Source organism: Thermobia domestica, chromosome 4 (genome assembly GCF_964235325.1).
Source record: "Thermobia domestica chromosome 4, izTheDome1.hap1.1, whole genome shotgun sequence".
Classification (NCBI taxonomy): domain Eukaryota; kingdom Metazoa; phylum Arthropoda; class Insecta; order Zygentoma; family Lepismatidae; genus Thermobia; species Thermobia domestica.
This window is the reverse complement of record NC_137457.1, coordinates 221,254,985-221,281,946: the sequence shown is the minus strand read 5'-3', so window position 1 is coordinate 221,281,946 and position 26,962 is coordinate 221,254,985. Positions and strand designations below refer to the sequence as shown.

At 36.0% G+C, this 26,962-nt stretch overlaps 1 protein-coding gene across 1 annotated transcript in view; it reads right to left on the bottom strand.

Moving 5' to 3' along the window:
• The window catches only part of LOC145683873 (sorcin-like), an 81,439-nt gene that overhangs the window by 7,719 nt on the left and 46,758 nt on the right, over nucleotides 1-26,962 (bottom strand). Inside the window, exon 3 of the mRNA XM_081755498.1 lies at nucleotides 9,041-9,184. Within this exon, the coding sequence (XP_081611624.1) occupies nucleotides 9,041-9,184 (144 nt within the window). The remainder of the gene's footprint in view (nucleotides 1-9,040; nucleotides 9,185-26,962) is intronic.

The following is a 26,962-nucleotide window of genomic DNA, read 5'->3' as shown; positions in this document are numbered from 1 at the left end:
AGCCTAACTGGCATAACCGTGGGACGTAAAACTCATAATTGATTCGTCGAAATACACTATAATGTAAGTAATTACTATTTCTCTGTTTCGCCTTTTTCTCATTTTGAACGTAAAAAGCTTGGAACGCGTTAGAAGAAAACACTTAAAAAAAGAGTAGCCGAATCTCTTCAATGAACAATCACAATCGTCTAAAACAAATGTTTATCAATCTTTTCCAGTCTGGGATGCACCTTAAACGGCATTAAAATTTCATGGTACTCAAACATATATACAAAATTCTTATGCTACCCAAAAAACTAAACGAATATTTTTACGAATGAGTGTGACATGGAATTCCTTTCCCCTCGTAAGCCTAAAAGGATAAGATCAATGACAATTAACTCAGTCGAAATTTTGAAAATGTATCAACCTTTTCCACTACTACTTGATTTTCACTTGAAACCACAAAAACATTACTTCATTTCACCATTCATTTAGTGAAGAGAAATATGAGGTAGTTAATACTACATTCAGAATTTCAGTATATTCATTTCTTAATAACAACTTTCCTTTTCTATACAAAACAAAGTTAAGCTATATGTAACAGTCCAGTCTGATACAAGAATTACATGACCCAGAAAAGATTTCCTCAAGATCTTCCGCGATCAGTAGATTGATAACCACTATTGTAGTACATAGAGATGCAAAGACTCGAAAAAAAAAAAAACGACTTTTTTCGAAAAAAAAACTGTTTCTTTCCGTTTCGCTTTATTTGCTTGGGAAATTTTGGGCTTTTTTTCAAAATTTTGCTTTAAATTGATGAAGCAGACTGTTTCGCTTCTCTACAGCACAAAAACTCATTTAATTAGTGGTTGATATAGGTAATAATATAAAACCTAAAATAAACCATGAATTTCGAAAAGATTTTTTTTTTTTTTAATTCTTAACATATTTACATTATGAATTCCTAAAGATTAACCAAGAGATGTAATAATTTTTTCATCTCTTATACACAAAAGTAAGTACTTTTATTTAAAAAATGATACACAAATAACCAGCAAGATTGTATGTAGTATTTTTACTTCAAAATATTACACACTCTCTTTTTGAAACAAAATAAAACATGAGAGAAATACATTTATATGATAATCTTAAAGGCTGCACATCAAGAGCTTGGTTTTGGGTGGTTCTGTACATTCTTGAAACTTTAAGGTTTAACTTTCATATACATTGTATGGATATTTCGAACAAATTTTTCATTCATTGATCACATACTTAAATATCTGTTACCACCTACTAGATGCTTCGGATCTGCAAAATCGGTAAAATTCCGAATTCTATAGTGCACTGACTGTTCCTTAAGCTTGTTTAGAAGCGGGAATTTTTTGTTCATGGATTATATGCGTACTAGACCGTTCATCTGATCGTGTGGTTTCCTAGGCTTATATCACCATCACGGTTTACCCAGTCCTGAAGGTTTCTGAACTTTTAACGACAGGAATTCAACTTTTTTTGTATTAAAAAAACTATGGAATACATTTAAGAAGAGTGGAAAGAATCAATCACTGTTTTAATTCACAAGAAAGGCGACAAAACTTATTGCAATAATTAACGAGGCATTTCTCTTAACATTATATTAACAAGATTGATTCCATACGGATGAAATTATTGGAGATTATCAGTATTGATTTAGGGAAATCGATCAACTATCGACCAGATATTTACTATTCGATAAATATTCGAAAAGAAATAGGAATATATTACCAGTACATCAGCTGTTTATTGATTTTAAGAAGGTTTACGACTCGGATAGGAGGGAAGTACTGTACAACTCTTACAGAATTCGGAATACCGAGAAAGCTAGTTAGATTAATTAAAATGTGTTTAAATGAATCCCAGAGTAAAGTCCGAGTAGAAAAATTCTTGTCCATGAGCTTCAACGTCGAGAATGGTCTGAAACAAGATGCGTTATCGCCATTTTTATTCAGCATTGTTCCGGAGTACGCTATAAGGGAAATTAAAGATAGCAACCAGGCCCTAGAGCTGAGTGGTATTCACCAGGCTATGGCGTATGCTGATAATTTAAATTTAATAGGAGATGATAGGAGAACAACAGAAAGAAATGCATAGGCCTCATCAAACGCTCGCAGCGACATTGGTTTAGAAGTAAATGGAGAGAAAACTAAATACATAGAAGTTCACCAGGATCCTAATACGGCAAATTATGGATGCGTTAAAATATCAAATAATACTTTCGACAAAGTGGGTACTTTCAAATATCTAGGATCAATATTACCAGACCAAAATCATATCCACAAAGAAATGAAATGTCAACTGAGATAAGGAAATTCGTGTTATTATTCAGTTCAAAATATTTTATCGTCGCGAATTCTGTCGAGGAATTTAAAGCTTAAAATATATAAAACGATAATCATGCCTGTTGTTCTGTATGGTTGTGAAACATGGTCGTTTGCGATGAGGGAAGAACGCAGACTGAAAGTATTTGAAAATAAAATCCTGAAACGAATATTTGAACACAAGAGGAACGGAAATGGAGGAAATTTCATAACGAAGAACTGCATAATTTATACGGTTTACTACACATCGTTAGGGTCATCAAGTCTAGGAGGCTCAGGTGGGCAAGTCATGCAGCCAGAATGGAAGAAGGTAGGAACGCTTTCAAAGTTTTAACGGGAAATCCAAAATACTTTTCTGAATCGCTACTGATTATTTCTATAAAACTGTATTCAAGGTTGTATCCGGGAGATTATTGCTAAATCATTGCATAGCTACAGTATAACAAAAATGTGGAAGTACGCTCTGACAGATATACTGACAAACGTACGCTCTGAAGGATATATTGAAAAATATAAGTTTAACTTATGTACTAGAAGCTAGAGTAGCTAGAATAGAAAGAAATTCAGAGATCTAATTAAACGCTTCCAGGGGCATGGGTTTAGAAGTAAATGCAGAGAAACCTAAATACATGGAAGTGCGTCGGGACGGTAATACGGCAAATAATGGATGCGTTAAAATATTAAATAATATTTTTGATAAAGTGGATAGTTTCAAATATCTAGGATCAGTATTAACAGACCAAAATCATATTCACGAAGAAATTAAATGTCAACTAAAAGCAGGGAATTCGTGTTACTATCCGGTTTAAAATCTCTTGTCGTCGCGAATTCTGTCGAGGAATCTGAAGCTTAAAATATACAAAACGATAACCATGCCGGTCGTTCTGTATGGTTTCGAAACATGGTCGCTTACTCTGAGGGAAGAACATAGACTGAAAGTATTTGAGAACAAGATCCTGAGACGAATATTCGGACCCAAGAGGAACGGGAATGTGGAATGGCGGTAACTTCATAACGAGGAACTACATAATTTATACGGTTTACCCAGCATTCTTAGGGTCGTCAAGTCTAGGAGGTTTATGTGGGCGGGTCATGTAGCTAGAATGGAAGAAAGTAGAAACGCTTTCAATGTCTTGACTAGAAGACCAATCGGAAAACGTCCATTAGGAAGACCTAGGCGCAGATGGGAGGACAATATTAAGATGGATCTCGCAGAGATTGGAATACAAAGTAGAAACTGGATGCAGTTAGCTAAGGATAGAAATCATTGGAGAGCTTTTGTGAACGCGGCATTGAACCTCCGGGTTCCATAGGCCATAGGGTTAGTTAGTTAGTTTTAATCTTATTTAACTTTAGAGTATACTATAAGAAAGCTATTCAAATAGAAAATTCATTAAAATGAAAAAGCCAAAATTTCCAAAATTCTCATTTTTTTTTTCAAAAACGCCGGCTTTTTTGCATCTCTAGTAGTACATATTAAAAACATAGACATTAAATTATTTTCACTAATATCTTGGCATTCTCATTCTAATGAATAGTAAAGGCTAAATTTACTTACAGTTTCTTGTAATTTTCAATAATTTTTAATCCTTTTTATATATATTGTCGGGTTTAGCTTCTTTCAAATTTAAACATGATATTGAAGAGCCCAGGAACTGCCATTTCGTGTTAACAAAAAAGTTTATTATTACCAATGAGTGAACTTCGAACTTCGATTGCTCTGTTTATTTTTTATTAAATTATCACAGAAAAGACGATGCGAAAAAATGAGTTAAACGCATGTACAAAAGGTGGTCTCAGGATTATGGTAAGAAATATGGCATGCTTACCAGCTTAAATGCGGCGACACCACTACTTTTGTCTGTTAGCTACCGCTCTATATCTCGATTCCATTTTAAGGAGACTACGTTGAAGAACAGTTGGTAAGTCTGTTCTAGTCCTCTTGACAAACTTTCCAAAGACAGTCAAACGCACGCGGCTGCTGACGCCCCAATGGTCGTTTCCACTATGATGTAGGTCAGGTAAATAGAAGATGAATGTTTACCTTCTCTCTATTTAACCCCTCAATAAGTGGCTACTTTAAGATAAATTAATATTTATGAAGTTGTTTGAATTGTTAGTCATACTGATGATTTCTTCTATATTTTAGTGTCTACGAAATAGTGCCAAATATGACACGACGGGTATTTTACACTGAAACACATAGCAGATAGGGAGCAGATACAGGGTGTCTACTAAAATTCCAAAATGAAATTTCGTGACCTTTTCTTTACCAAACCTTAAAATTTCCTAATTTTTTCAAAAGCGAATTTGGGTGCGAATTAGACCGAATTTTCATGCATGCAGTAGAAGCGTGCTTTCTTGCAATTTGGTAGCATCTAAAGCTAACCATAGACATTTTTGGTGGTGAATTTTGACGTTTTATAGAACAAAATTTTCCAGCCTGTACTTATATTCGTAGAGATTAAAAACTAAATTTCGTGACTTTTTCTAGACTTTCATGACCATTTTCTGATTTCGTGCCTTTTCCGGGACTTTCGTGGCCTATAGACACCCTGAGATAGCTCCCAATCATAGGAAGCTACAAACTTTAGTAATCACAGAAGACAACATGTTCATCATGAGAGTAGCTTTCAAGCTAATAAAAGAGAAGTGTCCTAGTTTAATATCCTTGGGTTTCTTGCTTGGCTTTGTTCTGACATCGTAGGATGTTCTCTATAAAGAGATTACTGGGAAGTATGATTAATATTATTAAAACAATACAGCATAGCAATAACTTGGAAGCACTATTTTCACAAATTGCAAGGGAGAAGAGGATTACAATTTCATCGAAGTTAGCTGGGAAAACAAGATGAGGAAGTCATTTATACTGCTTCCAAAGTTTTTTTTGGACAACAAACTTTGCTTCAATCGCTGTGAGTGAGAGATCATCACTATGCTCGAACTTGGGAAGACATTCTGATGATTTCTGGGTACATATTGAAAACGTCATAGCCATTTTGAAATCTGTAGTAAATTTGGTTAATTGCTTTAAGTCAAATGAGCCTCAGGCACCGTTCAATCAAAATTACAAAATTTTCATCGTATTACCTGACACAACAGTTGCTATCGTCACACCTTACAAAAAGAGCACAATCAATAGTAACAAAATTAGATAAAGAAGTTAATCCGGCTTGGATTCAATTCACCTGGCCGCAGACCAACCCAATCTCACTTGACAGATCTATGAACTGGCCCCTGAAAAGTTGTTTGGAGTAAATTTCATTTGTGGAAGTGGAGAACAAATCGGATTGAGTTCTGTTCTACTGAGAGCACATTTGACTAATTATAGGAACAAGAACCGAATATGAGCAACGAAGTTTCTGCAGCATGGTGAGCAACAAAAGAGCTCACTAACCTCTCTCTTGGTCTAGTGGCTAGCCTCGGCGCCTTTAGTGTACTGGGTCCCGGGTTCGATTCCTGGTAGCACCGCATTGACATATGAACATACTACAATGGTTCAGATTCCACCTTAAACTGTAGGTTCACGCCTCATTTACCATCGATACTGAAAAGGGATACAAAACTTCAACAAATAAGTTCACTAATTTGGTGGGAAGGATTTGCAGTCATCACTGAACAAGCTGTCACCATTCGAATACTTAGTGCTTTGGTTACATCTGGTGCTAGAGAATGAGCTTCCTCTACATTGAACTCGATCCTAGTAAGAGAAGAAATTATTTATCATTGGAGAGGGCGAGAAGCTAACATACCTTTCGTGTAACTGGAAGTTTATCAATCAATCATCTGTAATTTCGGCACTACAACGCTTGCAATCAGCATCATTAAGGAACCAGCCGTTGTTAAGGAATAGAATACAACACCAAGGATATTGCAAGACGATACAGAAGAAACGAGTGACATAGAAGAAAATGAGGAAACGAGCACTAATGATGTAGATACAGAAAAACTGTGATAATTCTCTCTGATTTTACTGTTGATTCTGAGTAGGAGGTGGACGGTAAACTTTGTGGTGTTTACAAGATGGTGTACATGATAAGTTCGCGTTCTAATTATTCCTTTTAGAACGTTTATACAAGTTGTAATGTTTTGGTTTGGTTTTCGTTTTAATGAAAGTGAATTAGAGTTAACACGTATCCCATAATGTGTATTTTGTGAAACAAATATTTTATTGTTTCTACAAAATTACTTATTTATATTTACTTTTCGTATATGATTAAATTGAAAAAAAAAAAATTGTTGGCTACATTTAGTGATGTGATGTTAGAAATTTTGGTGGGTATACGCTAGACTGTTTTTAAAAATATAACTTATATAGAACCCTGTATACTCTTCTTGTTTCCTAAATTAGACGTGAGTATATGGTGGACTATAAAAGTATTAGGAGAGCAGGGACGTACGCAGGGGATGGGTCCTGGGGGTCCGGACCCCCCCCGAAATTTCGATTTTATTTAAATTTAGCCTAATTTTAGGGGCAATTTTAGGAATTTTGATATAAAATACCCTCATATTGAGTTTGGACACCCCCCGAAATAAATTCCTACGTACGCTACTGTAGGAGAGTATACATTGTATACTCTCATATACGCCTCATTATATCCCTGGCAATATTGCAAATGTACGAGTTTAATAATGTGTTAGGAACTAGATTTCTTTCTACTGTATAACGCAACAAGTACAAAAATTTAGCTTATTATGTGAATCTCATACATAGCTTTTTTTTCCTGTTGTTGAGAGAGAAAATGAGCTAGTTGGTCACTTGGAAATGATTTGCAAGATCGTTAAATACATTCCTGTTCGAACAAGTAGGCAAATTTTGGTCTAAAGATTAATATAGTATTCGTTATCATCATCGAGGATATAGTAACAGTTATATTTTGTATGTTAATAAATGAACATGATGCAAATTGTATTTGTTCGAAACAAACTGTATGTCTACTATCTAAAGAAACTTGTTCTTTTGCGGGAAAACAAATATGGGGTCTACATATCAATATGTATATCAAATTGTGCATATTTACAGAGTGAACAACTCGAAGGTTGATTTGTTTCCCTATTGGAATTTTAACGAGTATCTATAATAAATGGATGTCGTCAGGAGTTTACTTACTCTACTGTTGGGAGTAGAATAGCCAATTCCTTTCAGTTTGAAGGAATAGTGGGAGTGTAGAGTTGTTAATAATAATAATAATAATAATAATAATAATATTAATAATAATAATAATAATAATAATAATAACAATAATAATAATAGGATGATACTGAATGTAGATAGGTAAGCACCCAATACTACGTTACTTAATTAAAACTTATGAAATTTAATCCTTAATTACTAAAAAGAAAATGTCTGTTCGGGGGTTATTTAGCGCTCCTCTTGCAGGTGATACAAATAACGAGAAAATTCAAATATTGATAACTGAAACCTAAATACCTACTAAATTATCCCGGTATTTACCCAGAGAAATCATCCAGGTGTTTTATATCATTAGTTTCAACTACGAGAATCTATAAGAATCCATCGGGGATTTCACAGAAACATTTATTAAAACAATTACATAAATTCCAGTTTTACGTGCTATTCGCTCCATGTACGTCACCGCTAACGTGGTCCTATGACTAGACGTCTCGTTCTGGTGACACGGCATGTTGCTGGGGCATATACGGATGGAATCTCATGATAGTATAATTGCTTCAAAATGTTCATCTGATAGTAAGCTGTATTGATCTTAGTCTTTCTGTTTACTAGTGTAAATTGTCATTATAGCAGTAACCATCAACAAACATAAAGCTGCGTGGAAAACTCTTCGCACATTTATGTATGCAGGCAGACCTTTGTAATCATGGCAACGATAGAAGATGGCCCTCTTTTTTTTCACATTCCAGTAGATACACTTATATCTCATCCAGAGATACTATAAACTTCCACTTGTATTCTGTAAGATGGGATTCGAACAGTTTTGTCAGTTTTGGACTGTATGTATTCTTTTCCATATGTCCGGGACGAAGCCTATAAATCCAAGCTTTATATGCTTCTTTACCAGATGTAAATGCTGCGCAATGACGTAATTTAAGGTCGCGTCGAAACGCTGTACTGGCCTTGCTATTTTTCTTTCCGACGGTGGCTTCTCCCGTCGCACCAAGGAACGCAATTTAGCTACCATACAGGGTACACCTAGGCCTCCGATATCTACGATGTTCAATATTGGAGGCCTCAAAAACAACATGAATGACTTTAAATTGCGATTCAACACACCTTTGTTTGACAGACGGAAACCTGTCGTACACTATTTAGTTATTTGGGTATAACTACAACAAATACTAGAAAGAACACAAATCTAGTCCTCTGAAAAGAGCGCAATTTTCGGAGCCATATGATTACTCACATACACACTACAGCCACCTTTCCTCCAAGTCAATACATGCATTTTCTAACTAATTGCAACCTTTCGGGTGTCTTCACGCGTGCTATATCTAGCGATCAAACTTCTTACCATAAACCTGAAACGATCTTTTGTAATTGTGTATTCTCAACATCAAAGAAAAATAAATATGCTACTAACTAATCTTCAGTCAAATAACGCATTTTACCTGTGTTGCGAAAAATAGAATTTAGACATTAGCAATTTTCCTATTTCAAAAGTATTCGATCTATTTTTAGTAAATTAGTTACTCCCTACATTTTTACTTGATAACTACTAACTCACCTAGAGATAATTCTCTTTCGTCTATGTAGGAAGAGTTATCTTTGTCGTAGGACCGAAAGACAGCTAACCATTGATTTATGTAGTTATATAAATGCTGAAATTCATTAATATCTATTGTTCCACTTTTGTCGCGATCAAACATACCTGAAACAAATTATGTAATATTAATTTTGTGTTTTTCAGACATACAAAATATATTTATATCTATACATCTTATATATCAATTAAAAAAAGACATACGCACAAGACTTACGTATAAGGTAGGAACATACTGTCGTTCTTATATATTAGACACTTACTGCATTACAGGACATCGAGGATCATTACAAAACTTTGGGATACCCCAAAACCAACAGAAGGTTTACCTATTGCGATAAGTTTCCTTTATTGATACTTTTGAAAAATGTTATAACGTATATATTACATGTATAATATAGTTTATCAACCAACTCATAATTTACTGCTTTTTTATGCCTCAAATTAACATTCAACTTGTTTGTTCCATTATTTCTGTTCTAAATAGCACCTATATATTGAGAAAATTTGAATCAGTGCAAACCCAACTTTATTGGCCAATAACCCGGGATTAAATATAGGTACTAAGTTCAACAAGGTCTACTATCATGTCGAGTTTGGTGAAAATCGGATGAATTTTATCAATCGCGCTGAGAAGTGTTTTCCAAAAATTTATCATCAGTCCAAACCCGATGGCCTGTTAATCGGAAATAAAGGCTTGCATATGCGTACTGAAAGATCTACCACCATGCAAAGTTTGGTTAAGGTCAGATGAGTTTCATCATTCGCGTACAATATATTCAAAGTAATATCATTTAGAAACGTGACTTAACTTGTGGATCAGTTTTGTTTCTATAACTGCTGTGATTCGATTGTCGTTTGTCCGGGAGACAACTGACAAACGTATGTGTTCCTGGGCAGTGTAGTGATCGCATCAACGTGTTCTTGTTCCTGTATTACAGACTGTGGGGTCAGTGGATGCTGTTAAAAGTAGAATGCGTGAGGCATATCACCCTAAACATATTTACTCCTGCATAAAAGAATGTTTTCACCAAGTTTCAGGAGGCATGACGTCGAAATGCACGTCAGATCCACAAAGGATTACATGTGCCATGTTGCGACAGTGCTCTGTCTTGTCGAATGGTTTCAAGATGGGATGCGGCATACGAGACGAGACGCCAATCAGCAGACAAAGAACGCGGTGGGGATCATATTCGAACGGCTGCGGATTAACATCATGTGGAACGCTCAGTTAACATCGCTCGAAAATTACCGGCGACGGATGTGTAATTAACCTGCTAACGAACTGAATATTTCATCTGTATTTGTATACCACATGCTAACACACGATCTTGGCATACGTAAGACTGCAGCCAGATGGGTACCATATGTGCTGATAGAAAGTGCAAAAGTGGCACCGGTGGGAATGTGAACGCTTACACCCTGAATTTTACGCGCAAGGAGATGTCGATTTTCTGCACCGTATTATTGAAATTGACGAAACATAGGCAAGATCCTCGGAAGCAGAACTGAAACGCCAGTCCAGTGAACGGTGCCACACAGCGTCCCGAGAAAGGTCAAACAAGAGTCACCAAACGTTAAGGTCGCAATGATAATGTCCTATGACAACGAAGGCATTATCATTTTACAACAAGTACCACCAGAAGTTACCGTAAATGCCTCGTACCTGAGTCATTTACGGCCAGCATTGCGATGAAAATAATCTTCTACAGTCTGGACCAATTCTGATTTACGACAACGCCATATGTCATACTGCTCATGCGATACTCTCTCTCTTTCGACGATGGGGTTAGGACGTACTAGAACACCTGCCATATTTCTCAGATATGAGCCCCTGTGATTTTAATTTGTTCTCAAAAATCAAAGAACCACTTCAGCATTATTCGTGGCTTACGGCGCTATCTCAAAACTCTCTCACAGACAGAGGTTCTCAATGGTATTCCACGTCTGCTGCATATATGGAAACGTGTTCACCAAGAAGGCGGAAACTATATTGAGAGAATGTAAATATCTTCACGTGTATAATACATTTCATTTTCATTTCTTTGATATACTGCCATTTCAATTTGAATGATAATTGTATATTTCGAGCAGCGATGAGATTATCTTCAGCAACAATTTTTGCTCTTTCCTTTATATCTCCAACCGTGGTTTTTAACTTTTTGTAAAAATACGATTTTACACAGAATGTTCTTTGGCTTGATTTAAGTTATTTATTTTCACCTATTGTTTGTCACTGTAATTTTAATACTCCACTTGCTGTTTTATGAAAGAACTACTTGTTCGAATTAACATTTTGCGTGAATTCCTTAACTTTCTTTCAATTTTGATGCTGCTATGTTGCTGTCTCTAAAATTCACAGAGTTTCCTCGTGGTTAAGCAGTTAGCGTACGCGCCTTTGGCGTGGGGATTTCCGGTAGGAACTCATGTGGTTCGGATCGCATGTTATGCTGTAGATCCACGTCCCATGTAGCCTCGCTTCTGAAGGACGCTAAACTAAAATCAAATCAAATTAAAAAGTCAACTAAAACCTTTAGTAGCTGTTGAAAATATTACTTTCACTATGAGGATTTGAACATTATACAAACTATATAGGAAAGCTAAAACTACCATTAGAGACGTAAAAGAAAGAATCTGGTGACGAGCATAAACGGTTGCAGATGATCCCAGCGCGACTAGAAATATATAATTTTAAAAAATCACATGAAGGATTATGCCTGAATGTTATATTAATATTATTTTGACAAAGTATTCTCTGATACTTCACACAGGCATAAACTACTTTAAAAAATAATGAAGGCAGAGGTTTTCAAAGTTAAGAATGTTCCTTAACACTTAAATATAATGTGCCCTGGGAATCCAACAAATATTGTTAAATTCCTTGCATAATTTTGGCAACAAATCTTGTCGCCTTCGATGGCTAATGAGCAATGAACTTCGACTTTCCAAATATTTTTAGAATTTTATTCAATTTATTCCTTTTTCCATTCAAAACACGAAATCAGCAGTAAGTTATTAACATTTTCTATGATCTTGCGATCGAAGGGAACACGATTGGCTGTCGAAATTATATTAGAATATAAATATAAAGCTCCTTTTAAGGTTCCGAGGGCACATTAAAAGTGAGCAATAGTTAATATAAACAAAATGTGCCAGATCTGTGTTAAAGTATTAAGCATGTTCTCTTTCGCTTGAGACACTCGGGGAAGGTGTGACCGTTTTGAAAAAGTTTTATCATAACATAGGCTACGACATCTCTTGGAACGGTCATATGAAAGCATTTAAAGTGATTTCTCCGAAAAAGAAAACTAAAAAGAAAAAAAGTCAGTATATTTCACTCAATAATTTTTAGTTCTCAAAAATTTAGGAAACTGATATCCTGATAATCCAGATATCAAGCCTATGGTTTAAAAATTGTGTTCAGAACCATAGAAAATGTAATAGTTATATGAAATAAGTGGCAAGTAAGCATTGAACAACTATGGAATAACGGTAAACTCCAGCAGCAGAAATGGTGGTGACCGACCAGTACCGATCTTTCGTCTCCCTGGCAGGTTTGTAATAACTGAGTTATCAGGAACACAGCAGATTATTTTTATGTGAGCGCTATATTTTTCAGTATTATTCTGTCACCTGGTGACGGTTTGCGGAAGTACGGCGGCTGTTGGAAAAGTTTCTGCAAACTGCTACTAACAGCGGCGCTGGTGTTCCACTAATATAAAATTCGAAATAATTAATTTTCTATGTTTAAATTATCTTTGATTGTTCATTTAAGATTATTAGTATCATTTCACAGGAGTCTGAAGTACTTGTTTCTGTGAGAAATGGAATTTATCGTACATATTTTCAGATGATTTTTAACACCGGAACAATGCATCAAGTGACTTCATTTGGCTTTTGAGCATCACCCAATACGACTGTGTATCACTGGTCATCCGAACTGCAGTGTGGTCACACGTTTTTCAGTAATCACTTTCGTGAAGGTCGTCCATCCATGTTTGTCTGGCCAATAACGTTGATGCTGTATGGGAAATGATTGAAAGATGCATGCATGGAATTAGTGAATTGGAATTAATAGTCTTTATATTTGAGTATCAATATCAATCTATCAAACAGTATTAGTCTACAGACATTTGGTAAGTGATTTAGGCAAATATATCTATGATAAAGATGTAGATTAAGTTTAAGAGGTCTACTATTGATTACTCTTGAGAACCTAACTTAACCTTGGTTATCAACATTGGCGCAGTCGATTTCGAGCAACGCTTCCTAACACAGATATTATGGCAACTTTTTCGAGTTTGGAGCAAGATCAGAGACATGATTTATTGTTGAACAACTCACACATCACATACAGTAAATGGGCATATCGCTTTAAATTTCATTCTATGAAACAGAAGGAGAACCAAAATGTGCAGTTTGTTACAGAGCTTCAGAACACAGTTCCAACATGTGCATTTGAGACATATCAAGATCTGGCGTTATGTAATCAATTAATTTTTGGATTATCAAGCAACCGAATCCGAAATTTGTTACTTTCTAAAGACAATCTAACTTTTAAAGAAGCAGTACAAATGGCTTGTAATTTGGAGTGTTCTAATACCCAAATTTTGTTTAAGCAGATGCAGAATAATCAACAAGAATTAACAGTAGTTTGTCAACGATGTTCACAATTAAACAAAGATCAAAGAAGGCAGTTTCCATATAGGAGGTGCAAAAAATTTCATGCTTTCCGTAACTGTCCTGCATATGGAAAACAATGTTTTTCATGCCACGGAAATAATCATTTCTCGTACGCCTGTAGACACAAAACTTTTTCGAATAGAGCACAGCAGTTTAAAACAAACATAGTGCAAGGGAGTGACGATAATACTGGTCAAGTTAGTGATACCGACATTACCTCTAAAATCTTTTTGCCAGAAAACAAGAATGATGTACGTTTACAACAAAGAACGGAGCATTCTATTTTTGGTTTGGGTGTCAAGGAAACAGAAGTACAATACGATGTTAAAAGTTTTGAACAGGACAGTTCAGTAATCAGCCACAAAGAAGGCAATCAAGAAATAAATATTAATCCAGAGGTAATTGAAGAATTACAGTCTAAAGAAGAGGGCGAAGTACAAGACAAGGATGGAGATATTATAAAGTATGAGAAGAAAATTAGAAAGAAAGGAAAGAAGAGTAAGAAATTACTGGAAAGCCAAAAGACACCAAATATTCCTGAAAGCAAGTCTAGTTCGGTTGAGGTGATTAACAAGCAGAATACGGTAGAGGAGGTTGTCAAAGGAACAAACGAAATGGCAGAGGAGAGGAAAATGAAAGTAGAAAGAGAAGAAAAAGAAAACATAGGGCTAGTAATTTGTAACTGTAAATTCGAATTGATGCGAGGTTTGGCAGATGAATTGGAAAAGAGAGATGACGTTTTGGAACAAGTTAAAAAACGAAATGGAACAATAGAGCAATTGGTTATTGGTGAATTAAAGAAACGTGAAGAAGTACTAGATCAGTTGCGAGCTGATATGGTAAAAATAAAGAAACAGCTGGATGTGCATGCAATGAAGATTGAGAATTTGGAATACAAGGTTGACTCATGGTACATGCATTCAGACAATAGATTGAAAGAAGCGAATGTACGGTGAAAAGAGTTATGTAACTGAAATTAACTCATTAGTATTGTTGAGTTTATCTGTGATACAGAATGTAATTGGAATTAGGTGCTGTTCGATTACCTATTCTCTGACATATTGAAGGAATATTTAATGGGTGCCTAGAAGATAAAGCCTATTTACGTAAAGAGGGGAAAGTGTTGGTAGGTATGGAATGAGGCCACAGGCTGTTAAGGTTTAGAGGTAATGACACATGCATAATAATTGGTTGCTAGAGAATACACTGTGTAAACAGTTAGTTCATACGAGGATCATTCAATAAGTAAAGAGACAAAGTCTATATTTTTAACACTAATCATTTTTTTTTTTTTTTTTTGTTTCAGGGGTGTTAGCTGGCAACCTTGGGATATGCTCTGATCTGCTGTTTCGTAATTTTATGTCAACATAACTTCAAAAATATCAATTCATCATGGCAAGTCCTCTAGAAGATTGCACCTTAGAAGAACAGCGCTCAGTCATTAGGTTTTTAGTCGCAGAAGGTGTAAAAACAACTGAAATTTTTCTCGAATGTTGAGACAGTACGGTAACAGTTGTATGAACCGTGCGAATGTGTACAAGTGGGTTGATCGGTTTAAAAGTGGCTGAACAAGTGTAGGTGATGAACCCCGATGTGGACGTCCAGTGGAAGTTTCTGGTTCATCGTTGGAATCGAGGATTGACGGACTTATTCGTGATAACAGAAGAATTACTGTTGAAATGATAGCTGAGGAAGTTCAAGTAAGTGTTGGAACTGTTCACAATGTCATTAGGAACATTTTAAAGTACAGAAAAACGTGTGCCAGATGGGTTCCCAGACAGCTTACTGACGCTCATAAAGAATCAAGGCTTTCCATTTGTCAAGCCTTAACGCAACGAAGTTTGATTGAAGGAGACGCTTTTTTTGAAAGAATAGTGACTTGTGACGAGGCCTGGGTCCATCACTACGACCCTGAGACCAAAAGGCAGAGTATGGAGTGGAAACACACTAGCTCTCCAGTTCGCAAAAAATTCAAGGTTCAACCTTCCGCTAGTAAAGTGCTGCTGACTATCTTTTGGGACTCACAGGGTCCAATCTATTGCGATTTCCTTGAAGATCAGCGAACTATCAACAGCCTATACTATTCTGAGATGCTAGAACACAAAGTTAAACCAGCTATCAGGAGCAAACGCCGTGGACTCTTGTCAAAAGGAGTCATTCTTTAGCACGATAACGCCCGCCCTCATACAGCCCAGCTGACCCGAGATAAGCTTCAAGAATTGGGTTGGGAGGTCTTACCTCATCCTACCTACAGCCCAGACCTCGCCCCATCTGATTTTTACCTGTTTGGACCACTCAAAGACGCCCTACGTGGAAAAAGATTTGCTAACAATGAGGAAGTTAAGGCAGCGGTGCAAAGGTGGCTTCGGGGTAAATCGAAAGATTTCTTCGCCAAGGGAATTAGGAAGCTGCAAGAAAGATGGGACAAATGCATAACTGTAAAGGGTGATTATATTGAAAAATAGCCTTAGTTTTGAAAGATTGAAATAAATCTTTATTGAGCTATAGCAATTTGTCTCTTTACTTATTGAATGCCCCTCGTATAATGGAAATAGATTAAAATGGATTGATTAAAACAGGTAATGGATATGTTTGTTTAGTATTTGAAAATACTTCGATATAGGAAGTGCAACACGAATTTCGGTTAGCACGAATTGCGAACTAATCTTTAGTCCCTTGAGTCAGTAAAGGTTTTCGTTTAACACGAACTTTCAATCCTTTGTTGTTGTTTCTTTAGATCATTTTTCTTATTTCAGATTTTTTTTCCAGATCAGTTTTTGTCATACAGTATTTATACAGACGAAAATTGCCTTGTAAATGAGAGAAAAAACAGAAACGGGTATCTTTCCTCTCTTATGAGGTGTTGATTCTGTCCTCCGTCAAGCGCTGAACATGCAGGTGGTTGGCAGACGAGCTGGCGAAGCTCGAGACAAAACATTTTCTCTCCCCTGTGACTTCAAACTGGTGACAGCAATCATAAATACCTTTCCGTTACTAGCGGTACCCAACCTGCTAGCGGAGTTACCAATTTTATAACTTGACCTGGATTTTCTGCGTGAAAACTTTCTTTTAAATCTTCGAAGAAAGGATAATAAACTTACTGTAGTGTTTTCACTTTTCAGAGGATAGTACCGAGTAGTGTTGTAAAACAACGGTTTTTTTCTGTGAAGTTTTTTTTTCAATAAAAAACATCGTTCTTTTTCATGTTTTTTTTTCAAATGTCTGTTTTTTTTCTGGCAACTATTATTTATTGATTTACGTTGCAGATTATTGAAACAATCAACAGAACTTGAGTCGAAGCCCTCGTAACTTACAAATCTTTTGTTTCTTTGTACCTATATACTAGAGAAATTGTGTGATTATTCCTTTCGGCCCCAGGTCATTTTTGGCGTTTTCCTACATTTCCAATTAGTGTCTTATTGCTCAAAAACCATTCATTCGATTGATATGGTTATGGCCTTGATTTTTAGAAAATGGATGTGACTATTTTTTGGTGTAAGTTGCATTGTAGTGTTGTTAATGGGTGGGAAATTATTGAGGGAAATGTAAAGGTGAAAATTTACAAAAAATTCCCTAACTGAATTTCAAAATTTTTTGTATCTAGTACCACTCCTGCTATATGGGGTTCAAATCACCTAAAAGAATCTTTGTGGTGTTGACAAGATACAGTGAAATCCTGAAGTCGCTTGCTTCCATCTAAAGAGGGAAAGAAAAAATTCTGTCATACACATGAAATTTTGATTTTTACGCCTCACAAGCAAAAATCAAATATGCCGGGGCTACAGCTTCTCTAATTATCCTATTGAAACTTTTTATAGTGTGTTCTGTAGGGCAAAGAGGAAGCTTTCAGGTAGTGGTACGTTTGTTTCAATGTAGCCAGTAAGAGGGTAATAATACAGGGGAAAAGGGAAATTTTCCGAATTTTTCACCTAAAAGCGGGAATTAATTGTTTTGGCTGGAAACACTGCCATCAGACAGACGAAAACTATCTGAAAATAAACCTTAGTACTCCAAGAATATATCCTACAAGTATCATGGCGATATATAACAAAGTAAGCATGAAATTTAAAAAAAAATCTCGTTCTACCTCAGAAATTCACCATTTTCTTACCATTTACAGAACATGGTTTATTATAAACCTCAACTGTACTTTCCCTAATTATTCTAGTGAAACTTTTTATGGTGCGCTGTGTAGGCTAAGAATGAGGCTGTTAGACACTGTTACGTTTGTTCGAATGTAGCCTACAAGAAGGAAATAATAGAAATAAAAATGTAATTTTTTCCAAAATTTGCCCCTAAAATCTGGAATTAAAATTTTCTGTAGCTGGCAACACTACTATCAGACACACACAAACTATCTTAAATAAGCTTTGGTATCCCTCTAATATATCCTACAAGCATTGTGACGATATCTAATAAAGTAAGCATGTCAATAAAAAATATCTCATTCTACCTTTAAAAAAATCACAGTTATCTTCCCAATTAGAGAACAAGGTCTAATGTAAACCTCAACTGTACTTCCCCTAATTATCCTATTGAAACTTTCTATAGTGCGTTGTGTAGAGCAAAGACGAGACTTCCAGATACTGGTACGTTTGGTCCGATATAGCCAACAAGAGGGAAATAATAGAGACAAAACATATTTTTCCCAAAATTTCCCCCTAAAATCTGGAATTAAAATTTTCTGTAGCTGGTAACACTGCTATCAGACAGACGCAGCATTAAATTAAACATTGGTACACCGCTAATATATCCTACAAGTATTATGACGACATTTAAGGAACAAAACTTCTAATTACCAAAAATATATTACGGTAAACAGAAAAGTAGAAAAAAACCAGAAAAATCAAGGGTTAGAACCTAAATACGAATTTTTCGTGCGTTCCCCAATTACCCCATTGTAACGATCTGTACTTGCGTTTGTTAAGTAAGGACAAGTGTTCGATTGGCGTAAATTGACTTGCACTCGGATTATAGGTACGGATTTATAAACAAAAATTTATAATTTTTTGCCCAAATTTAGGAAAATTTTAATTTCCCAAATTGGCAACACTGCGCGCAGGTCCGTCCAGTTGAGTCAACAGTTAGGTATCCATCCGAGGTATATATCTGGCAAGTCTTAAGGAGGTCTTTCTACAACAAAGGAAGCTACAGGGAAAAAAGTAGTAAAGGAAATTCGAAATCAGAAAATTCTCGAATTTTTGACCTGGGTGAAATTTGAGAAGGAAATTCGACACCAGAAGAAAAAAATTAATATGATAAACTATAGTCCAACCATATTTTGCAAGAATAATACCCCGATATCTTAATTAGTGTCCACGCAGGAGTGGATTAAACAAATGACACACCCGTGTGTGCCACTTTGGCCACCTGGGCCACCGAGTATATAGTCCTTGAGCCAGAGGGGGTGTCTGGTTTCATCTCGAGGGAGTAAATGCCACCTGCATTTCTGAGTAGCTAATATTCTGAACTTTCAGATTTGGCATGATACTTTTCTGAAAGCGGTAGCTTTCAGGGGGTAAACCCCCCCCAATTTAGAATCTTACAGACATTTTTTACTTAGCTCAGTGGTCTTTTGAAATACCTATATATCTGTCCACTTTAGTCATAGAACAATGAGTTATACCTCGTTTGATTCGGAATTAAATAGGCTTTAAAGTGATGTAACACACTTACCTATAGTACTGACGAAAGGGAAGTAATGAGGGAAAAATTAAGAAAAAATTCCCTAAAAATTCCCTTTTTACCATTTTCTTCTCTTATTACGTGGAAATACTGCATGAAGAGTAAAGGACACCTATATTTCAGAGTAGCGAATACTATAAGCTTTCATATATGGTATGATACTTCACTGTGGGTGGTAGCTTTCAGTTGCTAAAACCCCATTTTTAGATTTCTAATGAAAATGGTAACGAAATCCCGTGGTCTTTCGAAATTCCTCTAACTATGTTCGTTATGATCACAGAAGTAAAAATTACGTCTCTTTAGTTTTAGAATTATATAGGCTTTTAGATTATTAATACAGTTTTCAATAGTACTGACGAAAGGGAAGTAATAAGGGAAAATGTAAGGAAAATTCCCTAAAAATTCCCTTTTTACAATTTTCTTCTTTTATTACGTGGCAACACTGCATGAGGAGTGAAAAACTCCTATATTTCAGAGTAGCCAATACTATAAGCTTTCAGATATGGTATGATACTTGCCTATGGGCGGTAGCTTTCAAGGAATAAAACCGACTTTTCAGATTCTTTAGTCCTTGAGAGGCAGAAAATTTAGTAATGATTTCGAGAAAAGTTGATGTAAAAAAAAAAAAACTGTAATAAGTTTTCTGATCCTGGTTTTATATAATTGAATAACTGACCATGAAAGATCAGAAAATTCTAAGTTTCTGTAGGGAAAGAGAAGCGGAGGCAGGAAGGGGGGTTATGTTTTTCAGTTTTTTTTTTTTTTTTTTTTCAGGCCGTTCGTAAATTGCTTGATGTTTGAAGTGAACTGAATGGTGCAAGAGAATAGATCTACATGCTTTATAAACACTTCGAAAACATAATATTTTAACTTTGAAAATATTTTGATTGTAAACTATCATGGCGGTATGTAAGTTAAAGAGAAGTTCGTAACTCAGTACGGTAATGTTTACAGCATAATTAGAAATATTCTTCACATATCAAGATCTAAATAACATTCTATTTACATTACATTAGTTATGTTGATCATCATTCAAATATGCCATGAAAATAATAATCACATGGAAAAATAGGCGTGTCTTATGATATAGTTTGTAGCCAATTGCATATTCACAGTATTTGTTGAATACTTATATCCTTTATTTTGATTCATTCATCTTCATTGAAGTCTACAACTTCGTCTAACAATTCAGATATTTCTTCATCTTGATAATTGGCACATGTTTGGATTTTTCACATGTCAGTACACTTTAATTCATGTTTCATGTACTCACAATCGGATGGCACACAGTTCTTAGCACACGTACACGACAACAGCTTCATCACTTCTTCTGGTGCAGGCCGACAATCCATCCAATCGATGTCAAGCTCACCCGATGCGTTTGTCCTCCAGCCATGAAGATTGGGACTTGGTATGTCAGGATTCGCTTCCAGTGCTTTCTTCCAAATGGTTGCTTGGTAGTTAGCTCTCTGGGTATGTTTCTCAAGAGCCTTCTTGCATGGTGGTAGCAGATGGAATTCAACTAAACCTTTCTTTGCACAGAACAGCGAGTACCTTAATTCATTTACAGAGTTCACATTGTGACCATACAACCTACAAACGAACTTTTCTACTATATCCATCGTCTCTTCCTTGGGTTCAAAACTTTCTGACAGTTCCTTCAGTGCCTGTACAAACTCTCCCTTTTTAAAAAGTGTAAAAGCTTTACACTTCTCCTTACCAGCAAAAGCACTCACTGTATCACAGCCTGTGATAGTATGAAATCCTGCTAAGGCTGCACAAATGTTTTCCCCATTTGCGTGATATGTCTTATTCATATCGTGGTAACAAAGACGGTTATATGTTCCACTCTTCAGGAAAATGTCCTCCATGCTTTGTTAGTTCCTCAAAGGTGCTCAGTACTTTGACTGCAACACTGTATCTTCACTGTTGATTATAATGGTAGAGCAGCCTGATCTAAGAGCATGAAACGCATGAAGCACAAGTCTTGTGTCTGCTTCCTCCTGTGAAGACCATAATTCTGGAATGTTTGTCACTGGTAATGTTGAAGACAGTTGACAACACTCCTTCTCGCATGTTAAAAACACAATTTTGTTACCCAGTTTTTGAGTATACTTTGAAAGCTGCCATTCTTTCCACAGAAAGTGAATGAGCTCACATCTGTTATTAGTGTTGCTCAAGAATTTTCTCCAGTTTCTGACTGGATGTCCAGCCATGATGTTTTGAATATACATACTGTCCTCAGAGACCCTCCGCATTCTTTCTGCATTTTTTATAGACCTACTTTCATAGGTATAAAATATGATATCAACACGAGGACAACGACCAGAATCAAGTAATATTTTTGAAAGTAACTTTTCTGCTAGGAGGCCAAATGTTTTAGGTACTTCCATTAATTTGTGCACCTGGCTCATTGCGTCAACAATGTATGCTGAAGTCTCTTCCGGTATTGTTTCTGACTCGCAGTTTCTACTTAACATATCCATCAGCTTTGACTTCACGGTTTTCCTAATGGTTCCCTGTGGCGTTGCCAGAGACCAAGGTAATGGTTCAAGAGGATAAACAAGCACTTCCCTCATGTTTAGATTCCTTTTTTGAGCTATTATAGCCATCTGGGCAAAAATACCCCTGCCTGCTTTCAGAATAACGTCTCTCCCTTTAACTTTAATAGTTTTACTTTTCTTTGAATGGGCAAACGTCTTTAATCCTTGCTTACGCATTGGAGCGTGGAATGCCCCTGGCTGCACACCTTTCTGGAGGCGTTGCTCTTTAAAGTTCTTATATGCTTTCTCACCTTTCTCATAAGCATTAAGTAAGTTGTTTGTGGTGTCTACAGAAGCTACCATACCAGAAGATACATTTAGCAGATTAGATTCCTTGAAAGGATTTGTCCATTCCTTCGTCAATATCTCAACCATCGATGAAACATTTTTTTCATCCTTCTTGATTCTCGATGGTGAAAGGTCATGATGAGTGATTTTACTTTTTAGCAAAGAATTTGTGGCTTCTCTAAGGATACGTAGAAATTCTGCCCTTACATCTGAAACTAAATAGTACCTTTCAACAGCAGCCTGCCTGGTGCTAAATTTGATTATTCCAGCAGGCCCTTGGGTATCTTTGTTGACAGTCTCTTCAATTACTTGGTCTGCAGGAATTTTCCCAAATGGATTGACTGTCCCCATTTGGACGGAGAACTCGCCTCTCTGAAATGCTTCATACACAGTTGGATGATTTTTCTCAAGACCTAACATTTCATTGTAATATACCGAAAGATAGTGTGCATAATTTAGATGGTCATATGCAAAACACCACGGGATCATCTTTCGAATACTTACCAGATAAAGCGGTTAGTTACCTTCTCTTGTTGCGCGAACTGTCATTAAAAGAACATCTACCATATCGACGTAGGATATCCAAAAGGAAGATAGGTCACAATTTTCGTGCCTTAGATGGTCCAGATATGCTTCAAACATTTTCCAAATTGTTACAAAAGACTGTTCTGACAAAATTTGAGATAACTGCTCAGTAGTGGCGTCTCCTATTTCCTCGAACAATTGAGATATGTTAGACTCAGCACAGGAAAGATATCTATGTACTCGGACTGTAACCATAACCGGAATTCATTGAGGATTATTCTCATCAGTGACTCAAATGCTAGCTTGTGCATACGAATAGCACGGTTATAGTGCTTTCCTTGTAAACTTCGAAATATGGATCCCTCTCAGCAACAGTTCCTGATTCGGATAAGAGCTCCGGCAAGCCAGAATCTTGAAATGGTCTACCGATTATGCCCATGAAGTTACAAATAGTATGCAATCCTCCAAGATTTAAAACTATTGTCCGGTACTTTTCAGTATTCTTGCATACAATTTCATTTGCTTTTGAGTAAATAGCTTGATCTGCAGTTAGAACTAAAGACTGAAGTTGTAGTTGCTTCTTTATGATGAGTGAACGATTTAGTATCTCATGTATTGTAGTCATACTGGTTGCTGGCGAATTTATTGTTGGTAGGTAGCTAATGCTTGTTGGTTGAATTTCACGATTCCTCAGTAGATTGATGTTAAATCCAGTCCAACTTGGAATTAGCTGATTCTGGGGATCTATACACCGCAAGATAATCCAAAATAAATTCTTAGACCTTGACGCTGCAACGAACTCTTCACAAATAGGATCATCATACCCAATTACAACTGGACCAACTCTTTTCACAGGAATGTAAGGCGTTAGCTCTTTCGTGGCACCAACAAAAGTTCATTGTCTTGTCTTTACTGCTATTTTTTGTTGTAACCAGATTAGTAATTTGTGACTTTGATTCTAACTGTATTGCTATTCCATTCACACGATGAGTGGTTCCCGCCCCAGTGGGTCTCCTCCAACCTATCAATGTTATCGCAAGCAAATTGAGTAAATTTACCAGGCACAATATTTCCAGGTAGGGCTACACGATCATCTTTCTCTTTCGAAAGCCCATGGAACTTCGTTACCATTTTCTTTAAGAATCTAAAAAGGGAGTTTTAGCAACTGAAAGCTACCACCCAGAGTGAAGTATCATACCATATCTGAAAGCTTATAGTATTGGCTACTCTGAAATATAGGAGTTTTTCACTCCTCATGCAGTGTTGCCACGTAATAAAAGAAGAAAATTGTAAAAAGGGAATTTTTCTTACATTTTCCCTTATTACTTCCCTTTCGTCAGTACTATTGAAAACTGTATTAATAGTCTAAAAGCCTATATAATTCTAAAACTAAAGAGACGTAATTTTTACTTCTGTGATCATAACGAACATAGTTAGAGGAATTTCGAAAGACCACAGGATTTCGTTACCATTTTCATTAGAAATCTAAAAAGAGGGTTTTAGCAACTGAAAGCTACCACCCACAGTGAAGTACTATACCATATATGAAAGCTTATAGTATTCGTTACTCTGAAATATAGGTGTCCTTTATTCTTCATGCAGTGTTTCCACGTAATAAGAGAAGAAAATGGTAAAAAGGGAATTTTTCTTATTTTTTCCCTCATTACTTCTCTTTCGTCAGTACTATAGGTAAGTGTGTTACATCACTTTAAAGCCTATTTAATTCCGAATCGAAAGAGGTATAACTCATTGTTCTATGACTAAAGTGGACAGATATATAGGTATTTCAAAAGACCACTGAGCTAAGTAAAAAATGTCTGTAAGATTCTAAATTGGGGGGGTTTACCCCCTGAAAGCTACCGCTTTCAGAAAAGTATCATGCCAAATCTGAAAGTTCAGAATATTAGCTACTCAGAAATGCAGGTGGCTTTTACTCCCTCTAAATGAAACCAGATACCCCATTTTTCGGGGTCTGGCTCAAGGACTAATACATTTGATTACGTTTTTTTTTTTTTTTTTTTTTTTTTTTTTTTTTTTTTTTTACTACTTACTCGTGTTGTTGTTGTAGTTATAGTCTCGACTAATAATAATATCGTTGTTGTAAACAATAACTTTATAAGGAAAATTTTCTCTCCGTTCTACATATTAGTTCCAATACTGTTGGTGAGAAATGCAGGGTGTTTCAAAATGAATTTCAGGATGTCAAGTCTTCGTAGTACTTATTACATTTTACGTACAATTATAAGCAATGCATCAAGTAAAAGAGCACCTCAAACAGTCTTTGCTACAAGTGTTCAATGTAAGATTCATTCGTCACACGGCACACATCTAGTCGATAGGCGAGAAAGACCCATAAACTTTCCGCCATATGGCACAAAACACATTCAATTTAGGGGAGTCTCGTTTCAAATGTACCATCTCCTGAGAATTTGCTGACGGCCAGATACAAACATTATGAGTGTTCACATTAGCTCTTAGCTGAAATGTCAATTTATCACTGAAGACGACACGATCCAGAAAATCTTCATTGTTATGCAGCAATATTTCACTTGCGAAATTGGCACGTAAACCGTAGTCTGTAGACTTTAGACCTGTAGCAACTGCAAACGATAAGGACGTAGTTGCAAGCGTCTCCTTAATATTCTTCACACAGACCGCTGCACTGTACAGATTCAGTCTTTATTAAAACACAAAAAACTTTCTGCTCTCTAGTCTACATCTTTGCTGCTTGCTCTTTCTAACGGCTGACAGAAGAAACAATGCATGTACATTAGGGTGGGCCGAAAAAAATTTTTTCTGATATTCAGGATTGAGTAGTTATCAAAAGTTGTGCATTGGTACGAAATGAAGCCATGTCAAATATGTTGATTTTAAAACAATATTTAACCGGGCCCCCGTGGCCCTAAAGTTCTCAATTTTTTGTTCAAATAAAATGGTTTTAGGTAATAATAACATTTTACCAGACAATACTATTAATACATAAAACATGAAATACATTGTTTCAATATACGCAAATAACTATTAAGAGCTTAACTAACTTTTATAACTACCATATTAACACACGAAAAACCTTTGTGTTGAGCCCAGCTCAGAACTCTCAAACTTTAAGAGAATATTACTTTTTCGCATCTGGATGCAAAATACATCACTGGCTTTCCGAAGGCGGCGCTTACATTGTTGAATTCAAATAAACTAGAAACAATATGGCTGCGAGCCTCTCTTCCTGTATTGTCTTGACTTCGAATTAAGCATATGATTTTGAATTACAACTCAAAATGCAAAACGATCATTAACCCCATTAAGAGCCAAATTAAAGAAATTTAAGAACGGTGCTCAGAAGTTATGTGATATTTTCTCTTGCAAATGCTGCGATAGATTAACCTGTAAGTGTGGTAAATCAAATTATATGCCGCTTTTGGAGTGGGAGCTCATATTAGATCAGAGAAATCAGAGACAAATGACGAGTTGCAATGTAGATGAAGCAGAAACCCATAGGCTCAAAAGAAAGCATGACACACAGATTAATTATGATGCTACGGTACCAATTACAAGAGGGTTACAATCGTTAGCCTCAATCCCGTACTTGGAACATACATTAAGCGCTTCCACCCCGAATTCAGACGATGAAGAGTTCGCATGGAGCTATCGTTTAGAGAATAAAATCTAAAGTAGACCTAAATAAACAATAGTGAGCCCTAAACAAATGAGTACCGCAAAAGATTTAACAGGTATATCGAATAGGTCGGCTGCTAAAATTGTATCCGCTGTTTTAGAAGATATGAATTTACTGAACAAAACTAACTAAGACAAGGTAGTAGATAAAAACAAAATCCGTACGAAACTAGCAAAAAAGAAAAAGAAACCGTCTACAGTGTAAAGCTACTAATTTTAAGGGTCTCTATTTTGATGCCGAAAATACCAAACTATAGTTCTAATTGACAATTGCAATAGGCAAAGCACTGAAGAATATGCGGATTATATCGATTTGATCGATTGGTCAGAAGTAATAGTAACGAACCCTCCAATTTCGGCTAACATATCAACAGAAGAACTAACCGAAATGATTATGGAAAAGAGGAGGTTCCACAGTTTGTCACGTTCCCCTTCCACACACAGGCTTTGGAGAGGTGTGTAAAGGTAGTAACAGAATCTTCTTCAGAAG